The sequence below is a fragment of the Haliotis cracherodii genome, unplaced genomic scaffold (assembly GCF_022045235.1).
Source record: "Haliotis cracherodii isolate W230 unplaced genomic scaffold, xgHalCrac1.p SCAF_3, whole genome shotgun sequence".
Taxonomy (NCBI): domain Eukaryota; kingdom Metazoa; phylum Mollusca; class Gastropoda; order Lepetellida; family Haliotidae; genus Haliotis; species Haliotis cracherodii.
Window position 1 is genome coordinate 4,617,259 of NW_027266286.1, and position 25,580 is coordinate 4,642,838.

The window sequence follows — 25,580 nt, forward strand, 5'->3', positions numbered from 1 at the left end:
ACTGTTGGGAAACCAGCAAGCCTGGGTTTGGTGCTTGAATCAGCATCAAGATGAATCTGGAAGTGAATACCAACAAATGAGGACGGCAGTCAGAGGCAAATATGAACCGTGACATGTCACTGAGCAACCTGAGCCCTAAACATATGCGCACGGTTCCTCTTCAACACAACATGTGCTTGATATGCCGTGCTTGATGGGTGGTGCTTGGTTTTGTGTTCAGTACCATTTCCTCCACCAAGGACGCCATCCCCCCCCCCCCCCCCCCCCCCCCCAGTTTACACCCTTGTCGAACTAGGCTGGAATTTCTGGGCTTGATAGTAGCCCCACCTGTGGCTATTACAAGTCATGTCCCTTCTATGTCCCCACAACTGACCAATCAGATTCTACCTTTCATATATCTTGCATCAAACAAAATGGCGGCGGCCAGTCAAGACAATTCATCGATAATAAAGATCCTCATTGTGACAAACGGGTTTTACCTTGGGAAGGGCATCAAATCACTTGAGTATCTTGATTACAAACATGAAAAGATTCGGAAAATATCTGTTGATGCCCAGTTGAAGGTACATATGCTCTGCATATCCTGCAATCAAATGAATTCGGCACGGTGGATGCGATTTCGTTCCGGGATTTTGATTGGACTATGCTTGACTCATTAGTCCAGCCAAAATATAACTCCATAATTGTGTCCTAGTTCGGTAAAGGTGGAAACTTGACTTTTAAAGCGAGTTAACTCCCTTGCCTCGGGAAGATGCAACCATCATCATCAACACAAACCTCATCACAAACGTCACCCAACCATTGAAACAAACAAAATGCACAAAAAGAAAGAAGTATGTTTTTATTGAGGCTTGACTAACTTCAACATACACACTTGACACAGTCAGTACAGAGACCTTCACAGAAGCAGTCCTAAACACAGATGTCGTGTGGGGGGTTTGTCTATAGAAGCATAGAAGTGAGCAGTCATTGCTGTAACATACACCATGATGGGATGTCTAGCTTTGGGGATGGTTGACTTGTGACAGCACCTTAAATAGCATCAGTTATACCACTCAAAAGAAGATAAAGAACAGCCATTTTTCCATGTGACTATTGTTAATCTGTCATGCCATGAACATCCCATGACAGATTAACTATAATCATGTGAAAAAATCATGTGCTCTTTAGCTTCTTTAGAGTAGCATATATTGTGGCTAGAGCAGTATAGATGATGACCACTGTCGTGAAACCAAGGGGTATGGTGTTGACAAACCAACTCTGGATTTGAACAAATAAGAACTGGCTCCTGGCCTGGCTAAGGGACACAACTCTGCTGTAATCTGCACTGCCTCAGACCACTAAGCCACTGTGCCCCATCAAGCTTTGACAACAGAATAAAGTGTTTCAAACATTAAAACAAAGCGTGCTATTAAATCTGTACCCATGACCTTTTTGCCCATTGCCTGGTGCTACGGTATCATAGTTCGCAGCATCAGGGAGGTGAATAAAGGCACAGTCTATGTCCTAATGACAGTCGTTAGTCTGCTGGATTAACAAATATGTGTGTAATACTTCAGTCCTTATTAAACAGAACAAAACAACTGGTCAGCCTTAGAAGTTTGTGTTTTTTTAAAGGCAAGTCCAAAAGTGATGTCACAAGTCTTCAGAGTTCACAGACAGTCCTGATGTACTAAAATCACAGCATTGAGAGCTTTTAAAGCAGCGTTAGTCCTTGCCAAACTACCTAATAGTTAAGGTATCATACTATAGAACTTTGCCCTTTTAAAGGGTTTTGCTATATGTGAACATCATAAGGACTAGTGGACTAAAACTGTTAGTTTCTATCACTGTCGAAGTGTTAAAGTCCTCATATGTTGCTAGCCGTTCAGGACTACCATTATTGGATGTTTAGTTGTCCTGGTCGCAACTTGGTAGTCTCAGGCCAGCAGACAAGCATGAATTGCAAAGGCTGTTGGTAACAAAGCCCATGATTCTTGTGAGATACCAGCTGGTGAATAATCCAATGAATGCATTTCTATCATTCGTGCATGAAGTGGCTGTTGTGCACATTATCACAGCAGTGTCATCAACAGCTACATCAGGCTTGTCCAGATGCCTGGATCTGGAGGACACGATTCGTCCATGATTGAGTGAGTGTAACAATCTACTGGGGTTCGAACTAACAACAACACCGCCAGCCACACAGAACTATCACATAGAGCATAAAATAAGTTATCTACAATAAGAACACACACTCAAGAGTCTCCTGACTATAACTGCCACTGGGCGGCCAACTTTACAAACCTTAAAAAAATTAACAAAACGGCATTAAAAACCCAGGTAGTCCCTCCAGTCCACCATGCCCATCTGGCATCCAGTGAAAGTACTTGTTATGGTTGGTTGTTTTGTTGTTTAGCGCCACACCCAGCAATATTCCAGCTGTATGACGGCGGTCTGTAAATAATCGAGTCTGGACCAGAAAATCCAGTGATTGACACCATGAGCATCGATCCACGCAAATTGGTATCGATGACATGCTCCAACCAAGTCAGTGAGCCTGAACACCCGATCCTGTTAGTTGTAATGAATGGAAATAAGTTTTGTTTTTGTCTTATATGTATTTTAAGAATAATTACTAGTTGTGTGGAATACAAGACTGATCATGACCTTGACATTGGTGCAGTGGAAGTAAACTGTCGAAAGACAGTGAAAGTCTTTCTGGATGGCAGTAGTTCATGCTCATATATGTGAGTCCATGTTTTTTAACACATTGTCCTAAGTAACATCACAAGGATCTGTAATTACTCAATGTTGTCTCATCTATTATGTTATTTAGGTGAGGTGAGGTGAGGTGGTGAGGTGAGGTGGTGAGGTGAGATGGGGTTTAACATTGTGTCCAAGATTATTGCACCTATATAGCGACGTGCATGCATGTGTGTTGTGTGAGTGGCTGCTTGTACTAGTCCGGACTGATGCCGATTTATAGTGCTAGCTCACTGAGATACCATGCCGCAGTTTAACATAAATACCCCACTCAGACACAGTATACTGACTCCGAGCCGATCAGTCCTTGTTTTAGCCCTTTAATGCCGAGCGCCAGACAGAGTAACAACAAGTACTATCTTTTAACGTCTTTTGGTATGACACGGCCGGGGATCGAACCAGGACCTTCTGCTCTCCGGGCAGACGCTCTACCACCAGACCACGGAGGCGGTTATATAATTTAGGTAAATGATTATCTAGATCGATCAGTCTGCGAGTTCTGACAAGTCCTAACGTGAATGTCACAATTTGTTTCGGGAAAGATGTCCTGGTACCACAAAACAGTCGATATTTTCTTCCCGAGAACACAAGTGTAGAAGGAGAAGGTAGCTGCCCAGTAATTGGGATCACTAATGTTTTAGTTGCGTCAGTGTTTCGATCTCTGACACAAAAATGAGCATTTCTGATTAAATGCAATGTTTTTATACTTACCTGACGCTACACCTATAGCACAGTGTAGCGTCAGGTAAGGTAAAACATTTACTTACATTGTATGATTTTAAGTGTCGCCTCACTTTGTCAATTTTCAAAGTGTCCATGGTGCTTATTATGGCAAATATGGTATCTTAAGAAATGGTGGCTAATTCTCTTGAATAACTTGAGTCTGTTTGAAGCCAAATAAATCTTTGACATATTTCGACCAAAGATCCAGTTCTCACACACGTTTCACTACAAATCACAGCCTTGCATTGGTGTCAAATCAATTTCTCTAGCCTAGTCTAGCAAAGCATAAATAGGGTCCCATCACACCACGGGGACATCAACATGTACATCTCTATACAATCAACATCCAATACACATGAAAAACAAAGAAAAACAATACGAAACTCTGAGATCACACAACAATATCTCGTGTGGTTGAGTACCAGATTGTTAATGATACTGAATGATGTATACAAATCTACTTCTATCACTGCATGGGCATGTATCTGATACTCCTACACAGGCAAATACACAACTTCACGAAAGAAAAAACTGCATCTGGTATAAATATAGAATTGTTTCAATAAGTTCAATCAAGCAGAAGTCTAGCAATCTCTCCGTTTGCTTCAGACAAAGCCATTTAGCACACTGATAATTACCGGCATAATTTTCTCAAGCTTCACTTACATGAAAGTGTATAGTGAAGACATTGCAACTGTTGTCTATGTATTCAGAATAAGCGAGTAAGGAGGTTTGCCATATTTAGCCATATTGCAACAATAAAATGACAGGGAAGACAAAGAAGAGGCCTCCCACATTGGCGGAGTTCCACACAGGCTTCCCCACTGCCCCAACATATAATGACCTAGGGATACAGACGACACATCGTGATGCCCTCCTGTGCATGCAGAAGACATATCGTGACTGCCCTGTGTACATACAGAAGACAAAACATAATCAGCCCATGTGCAGAGGTCATATCAAGACAGCAACCTGTGCATACAGAGGACACATCGAGACTGCCACCCGTATATACAGGAGATCTTGGAGCCTGGTTGTCGTCCCCAGGATCTACTTCCTGAACAGCAACATCCGCTCCGCACACGTCTTCCCTGCCAACATGGCATACTCCTTCACTTCTGCCTCATCGTTAGCGTTGGGTTTCATGAAGCTGTACACCTCGTACGGCATGGCCTCAGAGTCGTACAGAACCAGCACTCGATCAAGGTCAATGTTGCTGTTGTCATCACCTGCAATACACACAACACATGAACATCTTCTCTCCCTCTCTACATCACACAGTCTTCATGCTCTTGTTCTGTTAAAGGATTTTGTTTCATGAGATTTGTGTGCACACAGAACTCCAAAAGCTTCTTATTGTAATATCTTCATTCTACTAAAAGAGCAGTGGACATGCCATGAGCTGTATGACAAATGACCCATGAAGCATCCAACCAATGCTTGCCGTAAAAGGTGATTTTGCTTGTTTTAAAAGGCAACTAACGGGATCGCTGACTTGGTCGATGCAAGTCATTGTATCCCAATTGCGTGGATTGATGCTCAAGGATGTCAATCACTGGACTGTCTGGTCCAGACTGGATCATTTACAGACTGCCGTCATATAGCTGGAATATTGCTGAGTGCGGCGTTAAACAACAACAAATAATCAAACTCTACGACAAAGCTTCTTCTATCGATTAGTTCATGGTTCATTATGTGCTGCAACAACATGGACTCTAACCCACCACACCACTCTGTTCAGCTTTGTGGCAATGCTTAGTCTAGCTGTAGGTTTTCAAAACAACTATTCAATCCCCTATGGTTCTCTAGTACCAGGCCTAGATTTTCCGGTATCTCCCCCGAAAAATTAGCAGATCTCGACAAATATCCAGACTATATAACTCTGTCATATTACAGTTTGTAAGTACATAACGAGATCAGGCTGTTCCCAGCAAATGATAGCATTCTACCACATATAAATTGTCACTGGTAAGAAATGTTCTATAATCTTATGTTGCTAAGTAAGGGCTGTTTGACATTAGACATCTGACATCACACGCCTTCATCGTCTGACCTTAACTAGGATCTCAGGACACGCACCTACACCATCTGACCTTAACTAGGATCTCAGGACACGCACCTACACCATCTGACCTTATCCAGGATCTCAGGACACGCACCTACACCATCCGACCTTAACTAGGATCACAGGACACGCACCTACACCATCCCACCTTAACTAGGATCACAGGACACGCACCTACACCATCCCACCTTAACTAGGATCTCAGGACACGCACCTACACCATCCGACCTTAACTAGGATCTCAGGACACACACCTACACCATCTGACCTTAACTAGGATCTCAGGACACACACCTACACCATCTGACCTTAACTAGGATCTCAGGACACGCACCTACACCATCTGACCTTATCCAGGATCTCAGGACACGCACCTACACCATCCCACCTTAACTAGGATCACAGGACACGCACCTACACCATCCGACCTTAACTAGGATCACAGGACACACACTTACACCATCCCACCTTAACTAGGATCACAGGACACGCACCTACACCATCTGACCTTAACTAGGATCTCAGGGCGCGCACCTACACCATCCGACCTTAACTAGGATCTCAGGACAAGCACCTACAACATCCGACCTTAACTAGGATCTCAGGACACGCACCTACACCATCTGACCTTAACTAGGATCTCAGGGCGCGCACCTACACCATCTGACCTTAACTAGGATCTCAGGACAAGCACCTACACCATCCGACCTTAACTAGGATCACAGGACACACACTTACACCATCCCACCTTAACTAGGATCACAGGACACGCACCTACACCATCTGACCTTAACTAGGATCTCAGGACACGCACCTACACCATCCGACCTTAACTAGGATCTCAGGACACGCACCTACACCATCCGACCTTAACTAGGATCTCAGGACACACACCTACACCATCCAACCTTAACTAGGATCACAGGACACACACCTACACCATCTGACCTTAACTAGGATCTCAGGACACGCACCTACACCATCCGACCTTAACTAGGTTCTCAGGGCACGCACCTACACCATCCTCTTCTAGTCTGGCATAGCGACTGGCATCCAGCTTGGGCCGACACTTCTCAATGGAGACCCAGGTGTAGGCCTCAGGACAAGCCAGGAAGGAAGGATAGTACTGACCCTGAAACAACAGCATCAATGTAAGTTCATGACACAGCCCATCTGTACAGCCACTCAGTCTGTGATGCCCATTATTTATGGCACTGAAGATTATCTCTGAAAATCACAAATATCATATGTCAGCTGCTTCTGAATGTGACATCTTCCTGATGCAAGGGAGATAACTGACTAGAAAAGTCCAGTTTCGACCTTTGCCTGTCGTAAGAGGCGACTAACAGGATCGGGCTGTCAGTCTCGCTGACTTGGTTGATGCATGTCATCGTATCCCAATTGTGTGGATCGATGCTCATAATATCAATCACGGGATTGTCTGGTCCAGACTCGATAATTTACAGACCGCCATCATATAGCTGGAATATTGCTGAGTGCGGTGTTAACAACAAACCAACAAACCAACCAACCCTGCCGAACTAGACTGGAATTTTGTGGCTCAATCGTAGCACCACCAATGACTATTACAAGTTATGTCCCTTCTATGTCCCTCCTATTGACCAATCAGATTCCACCTCTCATATCATTTGCATTTGCTTCTAACAAAATGGAAACGCCGAGTCAAAACGATCTAAATGATAATCAAGATCCAATAAAACTAAAATGGGTCTCGCGAAGTGCATAATATCATTTAAGCACCTTCACTACAAACATGAAAAGATTTGGAAAATATCTGTTGACGCCCAGTTGATGGTACACATGTTACGCAAAACCCGGAATCAACCGAAATCTGCATGGAAGTTGCCATGTTGTTAAACAACAGAATGTCTTTTTTGCTGGGACACAACATAGAGAATTGTGGTGCCTATTGCAATTGTGTCCCCGTGCCCACAATGAAAAATGAAAGACAAGTAAATAGATCACTAGAAAAGTATATTTGTCCTGCTTATTCAAATGTGTTACCTTGTATCTCATCTTGGGACAGGAGTGAATGTAGTAGCCCATGTAGTAGAACCTCAGCTCCGGCGTCCGCTGCTGCAGTTCCCGCACAAATGCTATCTCCCTAACACAAAACATTTATCACTGAGTCAGCATCACCGAACGTTACATACCACAGTGAAATGAGGTGAGGTGAAATGGGGTTCAATGTTGTGTCCAAGATTATTGCACTTATAAAGCGATGTGCCGGACGTATGTGTGTGGCTGTGCTTCTACTAGTCCGGACTGATGGCGATTTTATAGAGCTAGCCTACTGAGATACCATGCTGCATGAATACCCCACTCAGACACAGTATACTCTGAGCTGGCCAGTCCTTGTTTTAGTCCTTAATGCACAGCATCAGACAGGGTAAGAACAAGTACCATTTTTTGGTGTGACATGGCCTGGGATCGAACCCCAGACCTTCTGCTCTCTGGGGGATGCTCTCCTACTAGACAACGGAGGTGGTCACATACAACAATGAAACCAGTCAGAAGACATAATGAAACCTCTGTGACTTAATTCAAACAATGCTAAGCATTGAAGCCTCTTACTCCTTATTAGTCCTTTATCAGTGAAAGCCAAGTTACCACTACAATGCCGTTACTTTAGTTACAATTATATGAACATAAATTCGGAAGTTTTTACTACTTCAGTAAACTTCGGTTGTAACAAACTCAAGTGAGTGAGTGAGTATTTTTTTACACCACTTTTTGCAATATTCCAGCAATATCATGGCAGGGGACACCAGAAATGGGCTTCACACATTGTGCCCATGTGGGAAATCGAACCCGGGTCTTCAGCTTGACGAGCGAACGCTTTAACTACTAGGCTGCCCCACCGCCCCTGTAACAAACTCTAAGGGACCACTAATGTTAGTTTGTTGTAACGGTAGTTTGTTATAACGGTAGTTTGTTATAATGGTAGTTTGTTATAACGGTAGTTTGTTATAACGGTAGTTTGTTATAACGGTAGTTTGTTATAACTATAGTTTGTTATAACTATAGTTTGTTATAACTATAGTTTGTTATATGAAAATATACAGCATATATACTGCAAATGGATGGGACGAAAAACAGTTTGTTATATCCGTCAGTTTGTTATAAGCGTGTTTGTTATAAATGTAGTTTACTGTATTTGCTGTGGACTTGGGGGCCCATATCGGGACACTGCCCAGGCAGGATTTGATAAATCCCTAATGACAGACATGCTGCTTTCCAATAAACTCATACAGCCAATGAAGTCTTACCTCAGAGCTGAGTAGGTTCCCAGGGACAAGAAGCTGTACTCCGGATCATAGTAGAGGTAGACTGACGACATGCAGTGAGGAAGGATGTCGATGACACCGACTGCGATGATCTTGCCGTCAAGGATGTAATGTTGATGGAATGATCCATACCCCAGTGCTGGACCTCCATCTTTGCTCATTGGCTGCAAGTGTATGAGTTGCAAAAATTGTAAGTCAGTCACAGGTTTCTGGCAAGTCTATGGGACGCAACTCATGGAACTTGGACGAATCATGAATGTATATCAATTAAGTATGATGAGTTGTGTGACTCACTTTGGTGAAACCGTTAAGTATCATAAGTGTATGTAAAATGTTCGCCTCCAGAGGCATAAGTGTTAACTGACTGGAAAAGTCAAGTTTCCACCCTTGCTGAACTTGGCTGGAATTTCTGGGCTTGATCATAGTGCCACCAGTGGCTATTATGAGTTATGTCCCTACTATGTCCCTCCTATTGAACAATCAGATTCCACCTCTCATATCATTTGCATTTGCTTCAAACAAAATGGAAAGGCCTGGTCAAAAAGATCTGAATGATAATCAAGATCAAATAATAATAAAATGGGTCTTGCGAAGTGCATAATATCAATTAAGCACCTTTACTACAAACATAAAAAGATTTGGAAAATATCAGATTCCACATCTGATATCACTTGCATATAAAACTTTATCATATAATGGGTAGGTTACTCGGCAGGATAAAGCCAACGGATAAAAACGATATCCGTTGGGGTCATATGCGGATACAGATGCAAATATCAAAGTAGGGACTATTTTCACTGTTTATAAACAAAAATGGCGTCGCCCTTGTCATTCGGCGATCGAGTCAGAATTCACCATCGGGAATCTGGATAAACTACAGGGTTAATTGCTATCATTATCAAAAGAAGTTTGGCCGAAATATGTTTGAATTGTTACCTTGTTTCATTTTGTCGCTGTGTGTACATCTGACTACACTGCTTAACGCTATGACAGGACAGACCGACTGTCAACGTCCAACTGTGGCCATGACGTCTCGTAGACTAGGTTAAGAGTAGCTTCCCTTTGACAAAGGGCAGTTACTCTAGCGGACAAACCGATCGATTGCCGCCAAAGGCAATTAAAAACAATTGTTGTTTTGCGTATATGTTGCTTCGCCACTGTATAAGAAACAGATTTCAGTTGGAACTATATTGGCTACTGTCACTGTCCGACTGACACATCAATATTAATGCGCGCAATCCAGGAAAACTTGCAATGGTTCGGTAATGTTTATGAGAGAGGGAAAGCGATTTTGAAGCACAGAATTAAAGAATGACAGTATATGATAAAGAGGTTATCACGCTTGTGTGTTTGGGGATGGTAAATATCCTGTATTAGGAATAAACACTATGTATTTAGCTCGCCAAGGCTCGCTAAATACAATGTTTATTCCTAATACAGGATATTTACCATCCCCAAACACACTCGCGTCATAACCTCTATTACTTTGCAAGGTGCATCAAATCATGTGAGTACCTTCATTAAAAACATGAAAAGATTTGGAATTTCTGCTGATGGCATGTTGACGGTACACATGCTTTACAAATCTGCCCAGCATTTGATGAAGTGGATGTCGATTTGTTACACAATTTTGATTGGACTGTGCATAGACTCAGTAGTCCAGCCAAAATATAATTCCATAATTCCAGCCTAGTTCGACAATGGTTGAAACTGGACTTTCATCATGTTCATGGTCAGTTAACTCCCTAAGATAGTAATATGTGAGAGTTCCAACAATTGTAAGTGTATGTTATATGTGTGAGTTACAACAACTGTAAGTGTATGTAATATGTGTGAGTTACAACAATTGTAAGTGTATGTAATACGTGGGATTTACAACAATTGTAAGTGTACATAATACGTGGGATTGACAACAATTGTAAGTGTACGTTATACGTGGGATTTAAACAATCATATAAGGATTGACTTTGTATTCATATATAGTCAATCCTTATAATTGATGTATGTAATACGTGGGAGTGACAACAATTGTAAGTGTATGTAATACGTGGGAGTGACAACAATTGTAAGTGTACATAATACGTGGGATTTACAACAATTGTAAGTGTACATAATACGTGGGATTTACAACAATTGTAAGTGTACATAATATGTGGGATTTACAACAATTGTAAGTGTACATAATACGTGGGATTTACAACAATTGTAAGTGTATGTAATACGTGGGATTTACAACAATTGTAAGTGTATGTAATACGTGGGAGTGACAACAATTGTAAGTGTATGTAATACGTGGGAGTTCCAACAATTGTAAGTGTATGTAATACGTGTGAGTTACAACAATTGTAAGTGTATGTAATACATGGGATTTACAACAATTGTAAGTGTATGTAATACGTGTGAGTTACAACAATTGTAAGTGTATGTAATACGTGGGAGTGACAATAATTGTAAGTGTATGTAATACGTGTGAGTGACAACAATTGTAAGTGTATGTAATACGTGGGAGTGACAATAATTGTAAGTGTACATAATACGTGTGAGTGACAACAATTGTAAGTGTATGTAATACGTGGGATTTACAACAATTGTAAGTGTACATAATACGTGTGAGTTACAACAATTGTAAGTGTACGTTATACGTGGGATTTAAACAATCATATAAGGATTGACTTTGTATTCATATATAGTCAATCCTTATAATTAAATTTGACAATGAAAACATGTTTTATCTACAATAGTTTAACGAAAAATAGTTGCACATATCAAAGCAGACAAAAATGACGAGATTGATAAACATTAGGAATACATATGATAGCGTGACATGAATCAGGTTATTGTTAAATTTAAGCACAAAAGTTGACACGTAGTTAATCAACAAAAAGTAGGATCAAAATAAAGTTCACAGGACCTGCCAATCAAGGCAGGAGGTGAGAAGAACTGCACCAGTCAGACTGTAACGAACCAGAACAAATATGTCCGGGAGATGGCAGCTGTTTCAAATGAAATGGTCAGTTACCGTCAGATTCAAACATTAGTTCCCTGAGAATGGGAAGACATAGCTGGAAAAAGGCGGGTTAGAAATGAAACCTGAAGACTTGGAATTGGAATTTGTGGAACCAAGGCGAGCGTGAAAAACACAGGTGAGCGAGCCTGCACGTTTGCTGTTTCATTCCTTCTTGGCTTTCGGTGTCAAAGGGTAATTTGGATAATAATTAAGCATGAATTTCGCTTAATGTCCTGTGCAAGACGACACACGTGAGCAGAAACGGTATTCACTCAACTGTAATATTGTGATTCCCCAACATTCTGTAGTAATGTAGTACACTTTGATGGGCGTGACTTAATTTTTTACATTCACTGGGAAATGAATGCAATAACATGCAATTCATCTAATCAGAACGCAGGAAATTAAAAAAACCCCGAAAAATTCATACAAGTGTATGTAATATGTGTTCATTCATCTTCCCGAGACAAGCATGTCGACTAGCCTATATCAGAGCCTAGTTTCTACCCTTGCCACATCAAGGCCACTTTTCTTGGCTCCACCCTGGCGCCACCTCAAGCAGATCACGAGTTGTGCCCCTTGAAAACCCAATATCCAATCAGATCGCTGACCTTATCGTGTATATCTTCACAAAGATGGCGAATACAATAGGCAACGACCTAGTCGATCAGATAACAAAAACATCCCTGACACAAAAACACACAAGCAATTGTTGGGGGGTTTAAAAGATGAAAAAGACATATTCGTGTCAACAAAGACAGGCAGCGGTAAATCACCTTCATACGAAGGTGTACAGTCATGGATGTTGATTTTGTTAAACGTTCTCTAATTGGACTATCAATATTTGCGATAGTCAAATCATATTTAGCACAGCAAAGTGGGCTTGATGTGGCAAGGGTGGAAACATGACTTTGACAAAAAGGCTACTGGATGCTCTTGCCTCGGGAAAATGGTGTTCATTGCAACAATCATCAATCTATGTAATACATGGGTCAGTGAGTGAGTTGGGTTTCCAGTCATATCGCGGCATGTCAGCTTAATGTGGGAGGAAAGCCCGAAGTGATGCAGGTCTCAGACGTTTACCACTTTGGTGAAACCCACGAACTTGGGTATGGTACTGACAAACCTAGAAACATAATCGAGTCGAATTAGGACCGAACCCACAATCATAGGTTTCTGGCATGACCAAGGGACGCAACTCTGCACAGCAAATCGCGGCTCCTTAGACGACTGGGCCACCCGTGCCCCGTTATACAGGGGAGTTGGGTAGGGGTGGATTGCAGAGTTTAAATATAAAACGGTCAAACTGTTAGGAAAGGAACAGCACAAAAATCAGAAAAGAAAAGAATTAATTGAAAGCATGAAAACACATAAGCCACTTAATACCAATGAAAAGCAACTGTTGGCGTGCTGTTGTCTTCACGCAGGGCGTTTACTATCCTGCATTATGACCGACAGTGATCAACAGTCATGGAAAATCATGCGCTTAAGCTCAGCAAAGGAAAGGAATGATTTTCTACAAATGTGACATGGTTTGATCGCCTACCTCCAATGGAGAGTTTGCCAAGAATTCCGTGAAGTTTTGTTTACTACAGTCGGTTTCGTCCTCTTTATGAATGGACATCTGGTATTTCTTAAACACTTGGTGCGATTCAGTAAAACTTGTTCTGTAGTCATTTGAGTGGGGGTTTACAAGTACAAGTCGGGTCTACAAAGAAAAAAGATGACATGAAAATTACCTGCAAAGGAGAGTCCACTAAAAAGCGTGTATACTGTTTCTGATTGGGTTTTCCTGGTGGGTCTTTGTGAATGGTCATTTGGTAATTGCTATAAACAGTGTGGGCTGCTTTGAACGATGACACAAACTCCTCACTTTTGGGCGACGATTGTACAAGTCGGATCTGAAAGAGGACAAATTAGTCACTTGGTCCACAATGATACAGCCTTGTTGTCCCCTGTAGTTTATCTTCATTCTATTACGATAAGTATCATGCAAAAATCTGCAACCTAGATTAATTTTTTAGCCATTTTATAATAACACAACATTACAAATAGTCGTACAATCAATTTACTTACTGTTTGATTGACATTCTACAAGTTGGAGAGTAAATAAGAAAACATACAACTTTATGGATTTAAACTTCTGCTTTATTGCATTTAGCAACATATCGATATAGAGACTTACACCGTTATCAAGCTGGATTGACTACAATCAAGTAATGAGAGGTAAATGTAATGATAACAAGTGATGGAAAATAAGTAGCACATGTATAGATAATCTGGCTTCATCCTCCCTGGAGTTTGTGGGCCATCAGTGTATGACAGTGTATGATCTAGAGTTGTCTCCCCTACCTGGAGTTTGTGGGCCATTAGTGTATGACAGTGTATGATCTACAGCTGTCTCTACCTACCTGAAGTTTGTGGGCCATCAGTGTATGAATGTGTATGATCTAGAGTTGTCTCCCCTACCTGATGTTTGTGGGTCATCAGTGTATGACTGTGTATGATCTAGAGTTGTCTCCCCTACCTGAAGTTTGTGGGTCATCAGTGTATGACGGTGTATGCTCTACAGCTGTCTCTACCTACCTGAAGTTTATGGGCCATCAGTGTATGACTGCGTATGATCTAGAGTTGTCTCCCCTACCTGAAGTTTGTGGGCCATCAGTGTATGACTGTGTATGATCTAGAGCTGTCTCCCCTACCTGAAGTTTATGGGCCATCAGTGTATGACGGTGTATGATCTAGAGTTGTCTCCCCTACCTGGAGTTTGTGGGCCATCAGTGTATGACAGTGTATGATCTAGAGTTGTCTCCCCTACCTGGAGTTTGTGGGTCATCAGTGAATGACGGTGTATGATCTACAGCTGTCTCTACCTACCTGAAGTTTGTGGGCCATCAGTGTATGACTGTGTATGATCTAGAGTTGTCTCCCCTACCTGAAGTTTGTGGGTCATCAGTGAATGACGGTGTAAGATCTACAGCTGTCCCTACCTACCTGAAGTTTGTGGGTCATCAGTGTATGACTGTGTATGATCTAGAGTTGTCTCCCCTACCTGATGTTTGTGGGTCATCAGTGTATGACTGTGTATGATCTAGAGTTGTCTCCCCTACCTGGAGTTTGTGGGCCATCAGTGTATGACGGTGTATGATCTAGAGTTGTCTCCCCTACCTGGAGTTTGTGGGTCATCAGTGAATGACTGTGTATGCTCTACAGCTGTCTCTACCTACCTGAAGTTTGTGGGTCATCAGTGTATGACTGTGTATGCTCTACAGCTGTCTCTACCTACCTGATGTTTGTGGGTCATCAGTGTATGACGGTGTATGATCTACAGCTGTCTCTACCTACCTGAAGTTTGTGGGTCATCAGTGTATGACTGTGTATGCTCTACAGCTGTCTCTACCTACCTGATGTTTGTGGGTCATCAGTGTATGACGGTGTATGATCTACAGCTGTCTCTACCTACCTGATGTTTGTGGGTCATCAGTGTATGACTGTGTATGCTCTACAGCTGTCTCTACCTACCTGATGTTTGTGGGCCATCAGTGTATGACTGTGTATGCTCTACAGCTGTCTCCCCTACCTGAAGTTTGTGGGCCATCAGTGTATGACTGTGTATGATCTAGAGTTGTCTCCCCTACCTGATGTTTGTGGGCCATCAGTGTATGACTGTGTATGCTCTACAGCTGTCTCCCCTACCTGAAGTTTGTGGGCCATCAGTGTATGACTCTGTATGATCTAGAGCTGTCTCTACCTACCTGAAGTTAGTGGGTCATCAGTGTATGACTCTGTATGATCTAGAGTTGTCTCCCCTACCTGGAGTTTGTGGGCCATCAGTGTATGACGGTGTATGATCTAGAGTTGTCTCCCCTACCTGGAGTTTGCGGGGCATCAGTGAATGACTGTGTTTGCTCTACAGCTGTCTCTACCTACCTGATGTTTGTGGGTCATCAGTGTATGACTGTGTATGCTCTACAGCTGTCTCTACCTACCTGATGTTTGTGGGTCATCAGTGTATGACGGTGTATGCTCTACAGCTGTCTCCCCTACCTGAAGTTTGTGGGCCATCAGTGTATGACTGTGTATGATCTAGAGCTGTCCCTACCTACCTGAAGTTTGTGGGCCATCAGTGTATGACGGTGTATGATCTAGAGTTGTCTCCCCTACCTGGAGTTTGTGGGCCATCAGTGTATGACTGTGTAAGATCTAGAGTTGTCTCCACCTACCTGAAGTTTGTGGGCCACACTTGGAGCCTGTTCTGGCTCATTGAGGTAATCCTCTAAGGTCTTCATTTCAGAGTCCTTGCGCTGCAGCTTCTGAAAATGCAACAGTTAAACATTCTAGTAAATGATATTTATTTCTCAAATCATCAAGACAGTTAAGGTGTCATTTAATGTCAAAGGCTGTTGTTTTCATATCGTAGTTTATTGGAAACCCACGCACAGTAGTAAACTGGGGTTTTGCTCTGCACTGACTGTGAGTGTTGTACGTGTACATGCGTAACATAAGAACCACCACAAACATCAGACATGGCATCTTCGCCATTGTTAAGCGTTATGGTCTCAAAAGGTTGACACAAAATAAGCTGGCTGCAGCAATAATGTTGGGCTCATTAAAAATGAGGACTCGCAACACACACAGCCAGCCACATCCACATCGTAACTACCCCAATATGATTAAAATCAGATCTTAGTTCTCGCTACAGCTAAACAAAGATCGAACTTTGACCAATGGAATGACTGACAAGAAATCAACATTAGCAAATCAGAAGGCAGCTTTGTCGTGCTGTATGGCACTGGTTTCAAACTGGTGACTACTCTTCCAAACATATTCTGACAAATTCTTGATTAAAAATTGGAAATCTGAATGGCTAATAGACTGCCTAGATTGCATGGATTCAGTCATAGAGCCCATAACTGACATTCAGAATACCGCATGTTAAATTTTTCGAGATTTCATGATAAGAAAACCCATTCCGACTTGTTGGATGAAAGGTTGTTCTGACGTGACCGGTAATGGGATGTCCTCAGATATTTGTTTAGCGGTAATGAGAACTAAGATCTGATTTTAATGAGATTGTAACTACCCTAACATCCTACTAGGTGACTTGTACAGTAAGCATGAGTGTGTGGGGATTATCCTGCGCCAGAGTCTGGACTACTTGTCTGAGACTGTCACACGTATCACCTTGCTTTGTGCTGCTGCTGCCTCAGTGTCCTCGCCCTTGTCCGACATCTTCTGTAACTTCCGCTCCCTGCGTACATCCTTAGCCTTTCTGCTTGGAGGCCGACTTGGGTCAGCCCCTGAACCTGCAGAACAGCTTTCATTGATCATTCTATATATGTCATCACATATGGTGATATCAGTAATCTTTTGGGGCGGTCGGGTAGCCTCGTGGTTAAAGCGTTTGTTCGTCAATCCGAAGACCTGGGTTCGATTCCCGACATGGGTAAAATGTGTGAAGCCCATTTCTGGTGTCCCCCGCCGTGATATTGCTGGAATATTGCTAAAAGCAGCGTAAAACCATACTCACTCACTCACTCAGTAATCTTTTAATGTCAATGCGGTATGAACGCAGACCTATGAATTTCGGTACAAAATAAATAATTCACTGCCAGTTTATTGAATGAAATGGTACCAAATCAGACATGCTTTCAACACAGAGAATAACATCTGCATTAGACACATACCGAATTCGATGTAATAAGCGCCAAGGGCGCTCTCAAAATTAGAAATAGGGGGCTCTTATTAGAATATTATTTTGGTGAGAAAAAAAAAACAGAGTTGAAAGATATATTTCGTGGTTTATACTGATACGCTGAAATGTTTATATACGACAGATATATTTTTCCAGAATTTAATTGCCCATAATTAAGGGTGAATATTACACACAAGTGCGTATTACACAAGAATAAATGTCTTGTGTACATTGATCAATAGGAAGGGGTGCTAATTGGGATTGTTCACTAGCCAATATATTAGCAAATATCACCGTGGCGCTTATTAGTATATTACGTCAGATACGGTACTTCATCAATTAGTCTTGACTAGTCTACATGTGTCAGTCTTCAGTGCAGACTTACCAGGTTAACTGGCAACTCACTTTTTTCATGAAATTATTCTGTCATCAAGGTAAATGATAGAAGAAAAGAAGCTCTGTCATTGCCAAGTGGTGTTTAACTCACAATTCAACTATTTCATGTGCGGTCAAAGACAAAGAAGCCTTGGTTAAAGCATTGCTAGGCAAGTGACTAATACATTTACTGCTTCAAAGGACTAATAAAATAGAAAAAAAGGAAACAATGTTCAACATGTTCAACAAATTGATGTCCTGGTTTGGCCCCTTCGAAAACAACTAATTTCATTGCCTGCTTACCTAAATATTATCATGAACCAGTAGTTTCAGCAGAAACGTTTGGATTCTTCTGGCCTGAACATGTTAATGTGGTAATATTTTCAGCATGTTTTAGTCTTGTTCTATAAACTGAATTATTAGAACAGGGTTTTCGCCTAGTGGCTAAAGTCACAGACTTACAGGTAAAGCAATTAGCAGTTTGCATCAAAGAGAACAGAACCTGAACCTGTCCCTGTAACATCGCTACCACCAATGGGGGCACGGCCATTACAAGAATCTATCTTGAAATTTGCCCTCTAACCCCAAATGTAGTTACGTTTATACTTTTGTTTATATCTTTGAGAAAAACATCACAGTTAATTTTGAAAAGGTGTCCGACTGACCATATATTCCAGGCGAATGTACTTTTTAATTTGTTTGAAAAAATTTGTATGAGATTGCAGACTAACGGAAAAATTAACCGACTTCCCCCTTAAATTCTTACTATTCCAATTACATGATACATGTAGTTCTAATGAAACAGAAATTCAAATTGACAAACCAAGAAAATATATTTAGCAGGAGTAAGAGTATTCAGCATCACGGCAGTCATCACTTGTTTGTAAACTTAACAGTCAGTCGGTTGCGAGTTCAACTTCAAGCATGGTTGTGGCCACCTATCACAGTGGGAAGCTTTCACTTGTGGCAGCGATAGTATAGAGAGCTCTGTGAGGAGCTTTGGAAAGATGTTACCAAGGGGAGATAACTCTGTACATTGCCTTAGACACCAAATGGAAAGTGGACAACAGTTGTAATGACTGTTACTGTCAGAGCTTGAACGGTACCTGGCTGAGGTTTGTGGGGCTGTTTAACTTGTGTATCCATTGCCTTGTCCTTGCTGTCAGCAGGTTTGCTTGTGCTGGCTGTAGAGATCGATGAACTTTTATCAGAGTCATCTCCCTTTGAACTGATCTTTGAACTTGAATCTTTCAAGTTTGTTTTAAGCTTCACGCCATCAGCTTTAAGTTTTAAGTCACTGGGTGATATATTTTCTAATCGTTCAAGATTTTCACCACCATGTGTTGCAGATGGTTCACTATCATCGTCCACCTCATCACTCTTATCCCCTTTCTTTATTCCATGAATAAGAAACTTGTTCACACGTTTTATAACCTTTTTGTGGGATTTGCTCATTTTGAAATTTGGAGCATCCTGTTTGATGGTGTAGTGTGGACAGCAGGTCACTTTCATGGTGGGCTTGTAGCAGTACTTGCCACTTCTGACATGGAAAAAATAAATAGTGCTTAAACCATTCGTAAACATGTTGAACTGAAAAACATATCTTTTTCATCTACTTTACATTTTGCTTAGCATTATATTTTAAAGGACCATGCGAAATATGTAAAAGTTGCATTGATATATCTGTGAAAAGTGTTTATAAAGCATTTCTATCTGAGAAGCAGGATAACATTTGTTTGTTGTTTAACGCTGCTCTCAGCAATGTTCCAGCTATATGACAGGGGCCTGTTATTATTGAGTCTGGACCAGACAATCCAGTGATCGACATCATGAGCATCGATCCAGGCCATCGTACCAGAACATTACTGACAATCAAATTTACATGAGGACAATTAAGTTTTCTTGCACCCACAAGCACGATAAACAACAATCTATGAAACACAAGGCAGATACGTAGCTTCAACTTGGTCAAGCAACTAGATATGTGGTTTTGGTTTGTATAACATGAATGTAGAAGTAACTACATGCATGGGCGGACATAGCTTTTTTGAAGAGGGGGGGTGCACAATTAAGATCTATTTATTGTGTTTGGTGGTAATTTATACAGAAATAAAGATTTTTTTCGAAATAAAAAGGGGGGGTGCGCACTCCCCCTCTGTATCCGCCCATGACATGTGACAAGGTATGAAGTAGAAACAGAAATTCCAAGATTGTCATGTAGTATCATTGTTCAACTTCCCTAATAGTAAAATCAGCTGATCTATCATGTCCAGATGAAATGTTATATTTACCGCCTCCAGCCTCTGTTGATGAGATCTTCATAGTCCTGTACTGTCATGGAATGAGCCCACATTCCTACAACACAAAGTTCATACTCAACTGATGGATGCATGAGAGGCTAGGTTGTGGTGTTGTAGCTTCATGTCAAATATAGCTCGGTGGGCTCAGTAGGGCTGGGACAACACACCAACTGTGCGATCCGATACGCATCACGATACTTGCATGTGCACTTATCTGTGGTGCGTAAGCCATCTTTTTCATAGACAGGGTGCCTGGTACAGTTGGCAGTGTCAGGTTTGGCACAATGGATGAAAATATTTATGTTTTCACTACTCATTTGCACTGGTAATTAGTGTTTGGTGTAACACTTATTAAAGAAAACATTTAAGGTAAGAATCAATACTTTATACTTAGCGTGTGACTGTGATCGATATTTGTATCGAGAAGTAAAAAATCGTGATCCACCGATGCATCAGTGTATCATCCCACCACTAGTGTTCAGCCTTACCTGTTGTTATTGTCGACAAAGCCTGCTTTTGAACTAACATTGTAGTGTTATCATCAGCTGAATTGTCTTTCTAGGTCTTTCACTTAGAGTGAGTGAGTGAGTTGGGTTTCACGCCTCCTTTAACAGTATTCCAGTTATATCACGGCATGTCAGCTTAATGTGGGAGGAAAGCCCAAAGTGATGCAGATCTCAGACGTTTACCACTTCGGTGAAAGCCACGAGCAAGGGTATGGTGCTGACAAACCTCGAAACATAATTGGGACGAACCGGAATTCGAACCCACAATCATAGGTTTCTGGCGTGCTCAAGGGACGCAACTCTGCACAGCGAATCACGGCGCCTCGGACGACTGGGCCACCCGTGCCCCCTCTTACACTTAGAGCAGCTGGTATGTATTTTTGAGGGAACGGCCAGGTTCAGTGCATACTTATCATGTTTAAAAGTAAAACAAATTTTTGGTTTTACAACACCAGTGAGGCTGTGTCTTGTTTTGAGAGGGCAACCAGACCAGGAATAAACGGATTAGGGAATAAGAAATAATAAGGACCCTTTTCAAAAAGTCAAATCTTAAAACTTTGAAATATTGGTATTGAAACTTATCAGACATTTTCAAATGGTTGATTACAAGAGCAAAACAGATTTGCCATTTCAAAGGTTGCATAAACTCATATCCATAATCCCAGACTTGCTGTTCTCTTGGAATCACTGTAAGGGCTGCAAAAAGGTATCAAATAATAGTATTTTGGATGTGGAAATGATAACAGGAGATGTAACTCACAAGCTTTGGCTCATTTTCAACACGACTCACTCTTGAACTGTCTGATAACTAGGTCATATTAGTGTTTTTGTGAACACGTTAGCCAGAATTTGTCTACTGCTGTGACTCAATGTAATATGTATAGGAGAATCTTGGAGAGAGTCTCATAATCCCAAAACCAACATAAAGCATTCCAAAGAAGAAAAACAAGCCTTTTGTAACCATGGCAACTAAAAACATGCTAACGGAAGGTGAATGAGTATGATTTTACGCTGTCTTTAGCAACATTACAGGAAAATCACAGCTGGGGACACTGGAAATGGGCTTCACACTTTGTATCCATGTGTGGAATCGAACCCAGGTCTTAGGTGTGACGAGCGAACGCTTTACCACTAGGCTACCCATCCACCACAGGTAAGGTAGAGGAAACTACAGCATATCATTGGGGTCCATATAAACAAATGTGTCAGTAACCAAGATAACAGAGATAATGTAAAGTAGAGTAGAGTAGAGTAGAGTAGAGCTCACTCCAAATAATAAATTTATAGACTCAACAAGTTACTGTGACTCATTCCTTTGGTCTAATTTTGGACACAGAGTTTGTTTTACCTTTGTACCAGTCACTCAGAACAGCTGTAACCAGGTTACAAACTAACCTGCAATTGACTCTCTAACCAAAGGAAACACACACTGGAAACAGGCTTTTTTGACTGATCACACTTCTCTCAGTTGGTTTTTGAGTAAGATGAGTGTCAGGGAAGGGAAGCCCACAATGATGCAGGTCTTAGACGTTCACCACGTTGGTGAAACACACAAACCTTCTTATGCTGCCAACACAGAGCTACAGATTACCAGCGTATTTGCGTAATTTACCCCCCAAAATATTCAAAACCCAACTATTTTCAATTAACTTGCCTGCAGAAACGCATGAAAAATGAAAATCTCAAACGTATAAAAACAGCTCGCATAAATACCCAATGAGGCTTTTCCAACTTGCATACAAAGGAGCTAATTTCCGAAACACAATTATGAGCAAATTAACTTTCCGAGTCAAGCCTATATATTTAGAACAGTCGTATACATCTTAAACATTATTTCATTTTTTCAAAATCGTAAAATGTTCACTACTTTTGTGAAATACCCAATAGAGTGATGAATAGATGAGTGAAAAAACATTGGTTACCCAATGAACAAGAGTCATAAGAAGATGACAACCCATTCGGCCCCCACATATTTGAAATAACATGTTTACTATGTCCAATTCTACAGTCTCCAAAATGTTGACAGCTATTACTATCCTGGCATTATTAAAATATTATGCTTGAGAATAACATGTTCACTACTTCTAAACACAGACTATCAACCTTGTGTAGCCAAAGATGATGGATATATGTATATAATATCAAATAAAACTGAATCACCCAGCGGGGCCACAATAAACTTATCAAAGCTAATTCTGCTCTAGAATCTGATCATTTCAATGAAATACTGTCAGTGGCGTACTTTGTTCAGAACATGTTGAAATCATTATGAAACGGGAAGATGGAAAAATATACCACATTGTTTTAAAAGATGGGATTGACAAACACCTTTGACATTGGTGATTCAAGTATGTTTGGAATGGGTAACCTATTTACATGCAGTAGTGCACTTTACCGGGCACACTTTTTCAGATCCAATTAGCGCTGTGGGAGCTCGAACGCGCTTCGCCGGCTCACCGGCTCTGCTAATTAATGCGTTAATTAGCCGACGTTCTACCACTGGACCACAGGCGCTATCACATGTAATCAGTGCTCGTTTAACGGGTCATTAGAATCACTATTGACTTAATTCAGTAAACAATGAATTGCGCATGCGTGTGACGTCACGGTCCGCTCTCCCATTCATCTTTTCTTGAAACCACACCCGCAATTGTTTATGTCAACATGACCGACATATGGGATTAACTGGAATAACGCTTGAAAAGGTAAGAATTTATGGCTAACCCTTGCCCAAAGCAAGCTAACCCTAATGACCGAAAAGAGGTTTAGGATCGCAAAGACGTGTAAGTTTCACTAAGACCGAAAAACGGGTGTTGGATCGTAAAGACGTGTACAGTATTTGACCGCGGATAAGCTGACCCCGTAGATAAGCCGAGGTGCTAACTTGACCATTGAAATACGAGAGAAAATGATATGACCCGCAGATTAGCCGAACCAGGAATTGAAAGGCAAAACTCGGACTGTGAGTTGTTTATTTGCCTCTTTCAATAAAGGTAGACACTTGTTCACTATCAATTTATGAACTTTGCAAAACGTACGTAATAGCTATTGGCGATTTCATCTGGGGATTATATATTATAGCTGTGAATTACATGTAAAGATTGTGGAGTTTACGAAGAACGATAAACTTTGAACATTCAATTGAAAACTTATTATCGGAAGTAGTAACATGCATAACATTTTTTTAATAATGACAACATTGGTGAATAATGATAACTTTATTGATAATTTATAACAATAATGGCTCTAGTCGTGGCAACTTCCAAACTTTCGGGAAGTTGTGATCTATCGGACCATCATTCAGGCGATGTTTCTGACAGATCACAATCTGAAAAATACTATCATGAAAGTGTATCCCGTGGATAAGCCGACCCCTTTCTACAGAATCTTTTTTCTGGTCCTCAAAATTCGGCTTATACGCGGTCATATACGGTAAGTTTCCCTGAGACCGAGAACGGGTGTTTGATCGTAAAGATGTGTAAGTTTCCCTAAGACCGAGAACGGGTGTTTAATTGTAAAGATGTGTAAGTTTCCCTAAGACCGAAAACGGGTGTTGGGTTGTGAAGCGAGAGTCACCAGAGCGTGAGGCACGATAACGGTATAACGAGACAGCGGTCGCACTATAGCGCGGTAATTGAGCGGATGGTAGAGCTCGGGCTGCGCCCGGTAAGCTGCATTGTTGCTGCCCAAAGTATGTATTTATCTTTTGGCTACTAGTGAAGAACGTATTTCTAAGTTTGGCATTATGGCCCTTATGATCTTCCAATAGATTCTGGGCACAGAGCGGGAAAAAATGTGCGGACTACGTAAGTTCCATTACCTCATTAGTCGCCATGAATATGCAGATGATCTAGTTCAGGTTGATAGAGAAAGTTTACTTGGGGAACTGCAGGTTATATCGTTGGCCATTGATAGATGGGGGTAAGGCAATATTACAATAGGTGCCAGAAATATGTATCAACGGATTAATAACTCCTTACTTACAGCAGATGGAACATTCCGAGGAAATTGAAATTGTTTACGAAGTGAACACTTCCTGGTTACTGATTTGCATTAATAGACAGCCGCTAAGAGGCGTGTCCCGCGTGAACTATCGGAAATCACAAATGCCGCGATACGATGAATGCCGCGGTACCATGGGGTCCGAGTATACTTCCGGGTGGAGTGTATGATGTGTTTGTTTGTGTAGTCAAAATCTTTCACAACAATTATGCTACTTAAAACAGGGTGACGATATAACTGTATGCTTCATGTCAAGTTGTTCAATTGAATGTATAAATACAGGTGTTAGTGCATTTCTGGTGTCAATCGCACCAAATCCGGTGAATAATTCAGTGGAATTTCACAATGTTTTCCTTGGCAACACATTCTAGAATTCACACAAAAAAACTCTCAAGATTGGACCGTATCATGCTTTCGAGAATTCATGCTGTCATTTTCAATTTACCATGTGAATAGTTAGTATCCGAAGATCCGCAGTAACCACAACGATAACGTTCATGGTCACCGAGGTACTCGACGATACTTCTTGTCGACGCCATGACAGTCTCGGTGGAAATTGTCAAAATGCAAACTTAATGGAAAATGAACATATTAAAATAATAGTTTGACATCATTTGCGCAAGTTTACATTATACAACAATATAACCTGTTTAATCATAAAATAGTTTTTGTCTGTTTATTATGTTTTGGAAGGTTGCTTTGAAAAGAAGGTCCAACAGAACAACACCTTTTTCGCATCATGTTTTCCTTTTCGATAGACCTGCATTCTGCGATTCTGTTGTATGCCTAAGAAATCCAATTTCAAACTATTTTCATGGATTCTATTATGATATCTACTGAAACTAAACTAGTGC

General features: G+C 41.2%; 1 protein-coding gene across 1 annotated transcript; it reads right to left on the bottom strand.

Annotated features, from left to right (window-relative positions):
- Window positions 1-875: 875 nt before the first annotated feature.
- On the bottom strand, window positions 876-25,265 carry LOC139474465 (arginyl-tRNA--protein transferase 1-like). Its single transcript, XM_071257500.1, has 10 exons — window positions 25,172-25,265; window positions 20,210-20,273; window positions 19,025-19,458; window positions 17,033-17,154; window positions 16,072-16,161; window positions 13,588-13,749; window positions 8,824-9,005; window positions 7,559-7,658; window positions 6,548-6,665; window positions 876-4,697 (listed from the first exon to the last, which is right to left on the bottom strand). The coding sequence occupies exons 1-10, from the start codon at window positions 25,263-25,265 to the stop codon at window positions 4,519-4,521; spliced, it is 1,545 nt and encodes a 514-aa protein (XP_071113601.1). The 3' UTR covers window positions 876-4,518.
- Window positions 25,266-25,580: the final 315 nt, after the last annotated feature.

Bases quoted from the DNA above. Each gene is read 5' to 3' on its own strand.
- LOC139474465 (XM_071257500.1), bottom strand. From the start codon at position 25,265: ATGGCGTCGACAAGAAGTATCGTCGAGTACCTCGGTGACCATGAACGT. The intron at 20,274-25,171 runs GTAAATTGAAAA...TTTGTGTTGTAG, and splicing joins GGATACTAACTATTCACATG to GAATGTGGGCTCATTCCATG. The intron at 19,459-20,209 runs GTAAATATAACA...TTTCCATGTCAG, and splicing joins ATCAACAGAGGCTGGAGGCG to AAGTGGCAAGTACTGCTACA.